This window comes from Centrocercus urophasianus, unplaced genomic scaffold (genome assembly GCF_019232065.1).
Source record: "Centrocercus urophasianus isolate 14NV4802_14NV808 unplaced genomic scaffold, USGS_Curo_1.0 seq_247, whole genome shotgun sequence".
Taxonomy (NCBI): Eukaryota; Metazoa; Chordata; class Aves; order Galliformes; family Phasianidae; genus Centrocercus; species Centrocercus urophasianus.
In genome coordinates, this window is record NW_024884808.1 from 1 (window position 1) to 7,466 (window position 7,466).

The 7,466-nt window shown below is 69.0% G+C and overlaps 3 protein-coding genes across 3 annotated transcripts in view; all 3 read left to right on the forward strand.

Annotated features, from left to right (window-relative positions):
- Positions 1 to 5: 5 nt before the first annotated feature.
- CPXM1 (carboxypeptidase X, M14 family member 1) lies at positions 6 to 4,947 on the forward strand (the record flags this gene model as incomplete). Its single annotated transcript, XM_042825509.1, has 13 exons — positions 6 to 111; positions 564 to 673; positions 1,053 to 1,192; positions 1,263 to 1,347; positions 2,032 to 2,182; positions 2,259 to 2,347; positions 2,430 to 2,553; positions 2,633 to 2,829; positions 2,899 to 3,078; positions 3,634 to 3,931; positions 3,999 to 4,138; positions 4,415 to 4,517; positions 4,712 to 4,947. Coding segments are annotated over 13 exons (1,959 nt in total), but the record flags the coding sequence as incomplete, so codon positions are not given.
- Positions 4,948 to 5,795: 848 nt separating this feature from the next.
- Positions 5,796 to 7,015, forward strand: LOC122163935 (probable N-acetyltransferase camello). The gene has a single exon (XM_042825513.1). The coding sequence runs from the start codon at positions 5,799 to 5,801 to the stop codon at positions 6,453 to 6,455; it is 657 nt and encodes a 218-aa protein (XP_042681447.1). The 5' UTR covers positions 5,796 to 5,798; the 3' UTR covers positions 6,456 to 7,015.
- Positions 7,016 to 7,229: 214 nt separating this feature from the next.
- The window catches only part of LOC122163934 (putative N-acetyltransferase 8B), a 1,644-nt gene continuing 1,407 nt past the window's right edge, over positions 7,230 to 7,466 (forward strand). The window contains exon 1 of the mRNA XM_042825512.1: positions 7,230 to 7,283. The gene's annotated coding sequence lies outside the window, so the exon portion shown is untranslated. The remainder of the gene's footprint in view (positions 7,284 to 7,466) is intronic.

The following is a 7,466-nucleotide window of genomic DNA, read 5'->3' on the forward strand; positions in this document are numbered from 1 at the left end:
CCCCCGTGCCCAGAAAGAAGAAGCTGGTGAGGGTCAAAGTGGTGCGGAAGAAAGTGCTGAAGAAGAGACCCAAAGCTCCAGCCAAGAGCCCTCCTGCCCCCCAGGAGCAGCGTATGTACACGGCATGGAGGGGCGGGGGGCTGCATGGGTGCACGTGTGTGTGTGTGCATGCACATGTGTGTGTGTGTGTGTGTGTGCATGCACATGTGTGTGTGTGTGTGCACCTGTGTGTGTGCACAGCCCTGCACCATGCGCACCCCCCTGTGCCGTGCACACGTGCTGAGTGCAGACGCAGCCCCTGCAGCCAGGAAGCACAGGGGAGGGGGTGCGTGAGGCTGCAGGAGTCCTGGGGGGAGTGGGGACCCCCAAGGGCACCACTGAAGTGATGCCATCCTGACCCCCCCCCCTGTGTGGGATGCGTGGGTCTGCATGGCGAAGGGGTGCAGTGCTGCTGCTCCACCGCCACCCTGCATGGAAGGGATGAATAGACAGTGGGAAATGGGGTTTGCGCAGTGGGGATCACCGTGGGGTCACTGAGCGTGCCGTGCCCCTCTGCCCCCCAGCCTGCCCCCCCCTGGGGCTGGAGTCCCTGCGGGTTCAGGACTCCCAGCTGCGCTCCTCCAGCGACAAACGCTACGGGCTGGGAGCCCACCGAGGGCGGCTCAACATCCAGGTAGGGCGTGTGTGCATGGCGTGTGCATGGCGTGTGTGCATGGCGTGTGCATGGCGTGTGCATGGTGTGTGCATGGCGTGTGTGCATGGCATGTGTGCATGGTGTATGCATGGCGTGTGTTTGAGGTATGTTTGAGGTGTGCGTGGCGTGTGTGCATGGTGTGTGTTTGAGGCGTGTTTGAGGCGTGTTTGAGGTGTGCATGGTGTGTGCATGGCACATGTGCGTCAGGTTTGTGCTGCACCCCTCCCTGCCGGGTTCGCTGTGCTCCGCACGGAGCAGGGAGCTCCACCGTGACCCCACGAGGGTCTCCCAGCCCAACCGGTCGCTGTGGAGCTGCCCCAGTCCGGACCCCTATTCCACCTGCGCCCTCCACCCGCAGTCGGGGCTCTACGACGGGGATTTCTTTGATGGAGGTTGGTGTGCGGGGCAGGAGGACACAGGGCAGTGGCTGGAGGTGGACGCGCGACGCCTCACCAACTTCACGGGGGTCATCACGCAGGGGCTCAACTCCATCTGGACGTAAGGCACGGGGTGGGGGGTCTTGGAAGGGGGGGGTCTGGGCGCTGGCGACACCGTGCCCCCCCCGCAGGTACGACTGGGTGACCTCCTACAAGGTGCAGTTCAGCAACGACACGCACACGTGGCAGCCGTGTCGCAACGGCACCGAGGAGGCGGTAGGAGCCCCATCTTTACCCCGTCCCGCACGGCGGGGCTCGGCGGGTTAACGGCTGCACCGGGCTCTGCTGTTGCCTTTGGCCTCCCGTCCCGCAGAGCATCCTGCAGCACTTCCCCTCCGCACAAAGGCTGCTTGTGCTGCTGCCCGCTGGGGGGGGCCGGGGGCGCGGGGGGACACGCGGAGCTGAGCGGGGCCTCGTGGCACGGTGTGCTGCGCCCAGAGGTGAACAGGGCAGCGTGGGGCCCAGGGAGGCGCGTGGGAGCCGTGCGGGTGGGTGGCTGCAGGTGGGTCCCTGCACAACCACGGTGGGAGAAACAGAGGCTGACAGCGGGGTCGGGGTCCCTGGGTCACGGCTGTGCCAGGAGTCGGGGTGAGGCCCCATTGCCAGGAGCGGTTTGGGGTCCCCGTGCTCATCCCTTGGGGGTCCCTGTGCTGCAGGGGGGCACGCAGCAGTGTGATACCCCAGCCCCACGGTTCTGCCCCACTCGGGTCCCTCCTTGCCGGGCTCAGCTCACTGCCACGTGTCCGCTCCTCATTAGGGGCTGGAACGGGGCCAGGGGAGGACGGGGCCACGCAGCGCAGAGCCCGTAACCCTTTGGTCCCCATTGGCGGCTCTGCCTCATCCCCACATCCCAGCACATCCCAGTGCCGCGCTCACACGGGGGTTGGGATCCCCCCCCAGGTGTTCCCAGCCAACAAGGACCCTGAGACGCCGGTGCTGAACGCGCTGCCGTGCCCGGCGGTGGCACGGTACATCCGCATCAACCCCCAGAGCTGGTTCGAGAACGGCACCGTGTGCCTGCGGGCCGAAGTGCTGGGCTGTGCCATGCCAGGTGGGAGCGGGATGGGCGCACGGGGCGGGGGGCTGCTCCAGGCGTCCCTCACCCTGCCCGTGTCCTCGCCCCGCAGACCCCAACAACATCTACCAGTGGCCCAACGAACCCGCGCCCACCGACAAGCTGGATTTCCGGCACCACAACTACAAGGAGATGAGGAAGGTGAGTTGGGATCCCCCCCCCCCGGCGCGGTCCCTGCAGGCCTGGCTGCCCCCAGAGCCCAGCGCGAGCGTTTTCCCCGCAGCTGATGAAGAGGGTGAACGAGGAGTGCCCCAACATCACCCGCATCTACAGCATCGGGAAGAGCTACCTGGGCCTCAAGATGTACGTCATGGAGATCTCCGACAACCCGGGGCGGCACGAAGTGGGTACGTCAGTGGGGTGGGATGTGGGGCCGGTGGGGGGGGGGGGGTCGGGACCCAGAGCCGATAGGGGCCGTACCCACAGGCGAGCCCGAGTTCCGCTACGTGGCTGGGATGCACGGCAATGAGGTGCTGGGCCGGGAGCTGCTGCTCAACCTGATGGAGTACCTGTGCCGCGAGTTCCGGCGCGGCAATCCCCGCGTGGTGCAGCTGGTCACCGGCACTCGCATCCACCTCCTGCCCTCCATGAACCCCGACGGCTACGAGACCGCCTACCGCCTGGTAGGGGCCCCAAACCCAACCCCCAGGCGCTCATCCCGCTGCCCGCCGCTGACCCCGCGCGCCCCATAGGGCTCGGAGCTGTCGGGTTGGGCCATGGGCCGCTGGACCTATGAGGGCATCGACCTCAACCACAACTTCGCCGACCTCAACACGGCGCTGTGGGACGCTGAGGACAACGACCTGGTGCCCCACCAGTTCCCCAACCACTACATCCCCATCCCTGAGTACTACACCTTCGCCAACGCCACGGTGAGGGCACGGCACTGCGGGGTGCGGGGATGCTGTGAGGGTCCTGGGGGTGTCCCCACGATGCGGTGTCACCACTGGAGTCCTCTGGGGCACAGGGGTGAGTTGGGGGTCCCAGCTGTGCCCCCACAATGCAGCGTTAGCACAGGTGGCCCCTGGAGCACAGGGTTGGATTGGGGGTCCCAGCTGTGCCCCAATGATGCGGCGTCACACAGGTGACCCCTGGGGGCACAGGGCTGAAGTGGGGGGTCTCAGCTGTGACTCGATGACACAGTGTCACCATAGGTGACCCCCGGGGCACAGGGCTGGGCTGGGGGTCCCAGCCGTGCCCCAATGATGCAGCGTTAGCACAGGTGGCCCCTGGAGGACAGGGTTGGATTGGGGGTCCCAGCTGTGCCCTAATGATGCAGCATTACTGCAAGTGGCTCCTGGGGCACAGGGCTGAAGTGGGAGGTCTCAGCTGTGACTCAATGACACACTGTCACCATAGGTGACCCCCGGGGCACAGGGCTGGGTTGGGGGTCCCAGCTGTGCCCCAACGATGCGGTGTCACTACAGGTGGCCCCAGAGACGCGGGCGGTGATCGACTGGATGCAGCGCTACCCCTTCGTGCTGAGCGCCAACCTGCACGGCGGGGAGCTGGTGGTCACCTACCCCTTTGACATGACCCGCACCTACTGGAAGGCTCAGGAATTGACCCCCACGGCGGACGACGGCGTGTTCCGCTGGTTGGCCACCGTCTACGCCACCTCCAACCTGGCCATGGCCAGCGATGAGCGCCGCCTCTGCCACTACGACGACTTCATGCGCTCCGGCAACATCATCAACGGGGCCAACTGGCACACGGTGCCCGGCAGTGAGTGTGAGGCCGGGGGGGTCCCGCAGCCCCCCGCCCCCCCTGATGCACCGCCACCCTCCCTTAGGTATGAATGACTTCAGCTACCTGCACACCAACTGCTTTGAGATCACGGTGGAGCTCTCGTGCGACAAATTCCCCCATGTCTCCGAGCTGCCGACCGAGTGGGAGAACAACCGCGAGTCGCTGCTGCTCTACATGGAGCAGGTGGGGGCTGCAGGGGGTGGCCGGGGGTCCCCGGTATCCTGTGGGCTTTGCAGCACCTTCCCTGCTCTCTGCTTGGGGCTGCGGCAGGCGTGTGCTGGAGGTGTGTGTGCTCAGAGGGTTGGTGTGTGCCGGTGTGCCATGGGGCCGTGCCGTGGTGCCAGGCCATGCTCCAGGGCTTGCATGGGGTCCAAACAGCCCTGGTGCAGCTGAGGGTGCCCCACACGGGTGCTGTGCAGTGTGAGATGCCCCCCCGACCCCCGGCCCTCTGGTTCCCAGGTGCACCGTGGCATTAAGGGGGTGGTTCGGGATGAAGAGACGGGTGAGGGCATCGCCAACGCCATCATCTCTGTGGATGGCATCAACCACGATGTGCGGACAGGTACAGCGGGACGGAGATGGGGAGGGGGGCAGGGACAGGGATGGGGGATGGGGATGGGATGAGGCGGGATGCGATAAATGGGATAGATGGAATCAAAGGAGTAGGGATGGAGCGGATGGGGTAAATGGGATGGGATAAATGGGATGGAGATGGAGATAGGACGTCACCAGCGGGGCCCTGCCCTCCCCCCACAGCTGTGGATGGGGATTACTGGCGGCTGCTGAACCCCGGCGAGTACGAGGTGACGGCGCGGGCCGAGGGCTACGAGGCGGCTACACGGCCGTGCCGCGTCTCCTTCGAGAACGTTCCCACGCCCTGCAGCTTCCGCCTGGCGCGGCGGCGTTTGCGGGGCCGGGGCCCGCCGGACCTCCAGCTGCGGCTGCACCGCCACCGCCTGCGCCGCCTGCGCGCCCAGCGCCGCGCGCCCTGAGCCGCCCGCAGCGGGCATCGAACCCGCGGCCCCGCGCTCCCTCGGGCCCCGCCCCTCCGCGCGACACGCCTCCCGTTGGCCCCGCCCTCTCCCTGACGGCCAACGGCGGCTCTGACCGCGCGGGCCCCGCCCCTCCCCCTGCCCTCCCATTCATTCCCCGCTCACGTGACCCGCGTGCCCGCCTCCCTCGCTCCCCCGCTCGGCGCCCGTTGGCTGTTGGCGGAGGAGGGGCGTGACCGCCGGCAGAGCGGCGGCCAATGGGCAGCGGGCGCCGCAGCGCCGGGCTGGCGATGGTGGAGGGCGGAGGGCGCGGCGAGGCGGTGAGCGGGGGGGGATCGGGGGCACGCGGGGGCGTGGGGTCCCGCCGGGGGGGGGCGGGGGGGGGGGGGGGGGGGGTGGGGGGGGCCCGGGGGGCTCCATGGGGGCCGGGGGGGGGCTCTGGGGGGTTGTGGGGCTCCGTGGGGCACAGGGGGCTCCATGGGGTGTGAGGGTTTAATAGGGCATGGGGACTCCAGAGGGGGAGTGGAGAGGCTCCGTAGTGGGCTGCGTAGCGTGGGGGGTTCCATAAGGTGAGAGGCTCCGTAGGTCGTGGGGGCTTTCTGGGTGTGTAGGGAGCATAAGGGGCTCTATGGGGCACGGGGGCTGTATGGGTCATGGGGGCTCTGTGGGGCACGAGGGTCTCCATGGGACACGGGGGCTCCTTGGGCTGGGCAGTGCTGGCACTCCTCCCTGCCCACAGTACAGCCGTGCCCTCGCCCCACGGTCACTCAGCATCCGCCCTGCCGCACACCACGGGATGGGGGGACGGTGGGGGGGGGGGTCTGACGTCTCCCGTCGCAGGGCAGCGCAGCATGGCGGGGTTCCGGATCCGGCCGTACCGCGACGAGGACTACGAGGCGGCGCGGGAGGTTTTCGCCACCGCCATGAGCGAATACGCGCCGGCGCTGTGCCTGCACGTCCTGCGGCAGCCCTGGGTGCTGCTGGTGCTGGGCTGCGTCTTCTGCCTGCTGCTGGCCAGCGCCCGCTCCCTGCTGCTGCCCGTGCTGGCGCTGACGCTGCTGCTGGCGCTGGGCCGCCAGGCGTTGGGCCGCGCGTGGCGCGCCTACATCGAGCGCTGCCTGGCGGCCGACCTGAGCGACATCCGCGGCGCCTACATGGACGAACCCGGCGCCCGCTTCTGGGTGGCGGAGGCGGACGGCCGCGTGGTGGGCACGGTGGGCGTCCGGCCGGCGGGGGAGGCCGGGCTGCTGGCGCTGAAGCGGATGGCGGTGCGCAAGGATCACCGCGGCCGGGGCGTCGCGACGGCGCTGGGACGCGCGGCGTTGGGCTTCGCGCGGCAGCAGCGCGGCTGCAGGGCCGTGGTGCTCAACACCATCATGCTGCAGCACGAGGCGAGAGCCCTCTACGAACGCCTGGGGTTCCGCCGGCAGAGCCGCTACGTCCTGCCCACCGCCTACGGCCGCCTGGCCAACTGCACCGTCACCACCTACCGCTACGAGCTGCCCTGAGCGGCTGCCGCTGCGGCGCCGTGGCGAGGAGGGAGCTCCGTGCCCAAAAAGCGCCGGTGGTGCTTCGCGGGGATGCGGGGACGGCCGTGCCGTGCGGCTGACGCTGCCCCGCGGGGGCCTTCATGCCGCGAGGCTGAGCCGTGCTGGTGACGCCCCTGGGGACGCGGGGATCCCTGTGCCGTGAGGATGAGCCGTGTGGACGGAGCCCGGCGGGGATCCCCGTCCCGTTTGGCTGAGCCATACGAACTGCCCATGGGATCCTCAAGCCGTGTGGATGGTGCCCCGCAATCCTCATTGTGCACGGCTGAGTCAAGCTGGCTGGCAATGCCCCGTGGGGGCGCGGGGAGCCTCGTGGTGCCAGGCTGGGGACGTGCCCCCCTCCCCACCCCCAGCTCCTCGCTGCTCCTCAGCCCCGGGGGGGCCTCAGCCTCCCTGGGGAACCACGACACCACCACGCCCCCCAGCTGAGCGGGGACCCACACAGGGACCCCCGGCCGTGTCCCCTCGACGTGCAGATTCGCGCCTGCCCCCCTTAACGCTGCAGTAATTAAAGAGCATCGGAGCGCTGCCCGCCGGATCACAGTGTGTGCCTACCCCCTTCCCCCCCTACGACTCCCACCCCCAGCTCCACTGGGCGGTGACGGCCTTTGCTCGTCGGTTTAAAGGTGCTGAGCCCTGTTACGCACGGTGGCCCCGCAGCGCAGCACTCCCGCAGCGGTGGGCAAAGCCTCCGGGGGACAGACGTGGGGTGGGGGGCTCGCAGCTCCCCGTGGGCTGAACTCCCCCCGCCGCCGAGCATCGCTCGCCGCTGCCCGGCCCTGCGCACCGGTAAGGGAAGCGGAGGGGTTCGGGATCCGGCGTCGGAGCTGCTGCTGGAGGGGGGAAGGGAAAGGAGAGCGGGAGGGCGGTGCGGGACGGCGCTCGGGCTGCGCGGAGCCACGCACACGCCGTGCAGGGCGCACCGGGGGGCGGCGGAGCTGAGGGAAGCCCGGGTCCGTCTGCGGGGTCTCC

Coding starts and splice junctions, on each gene's coding strand:
- LOC122163935 (XM_042825513.1), top strand. CDS start 5,799: ATGGCGGGGTTCCGGATCCGGCCGTACCGCGACGAGGACTACGAGGCG.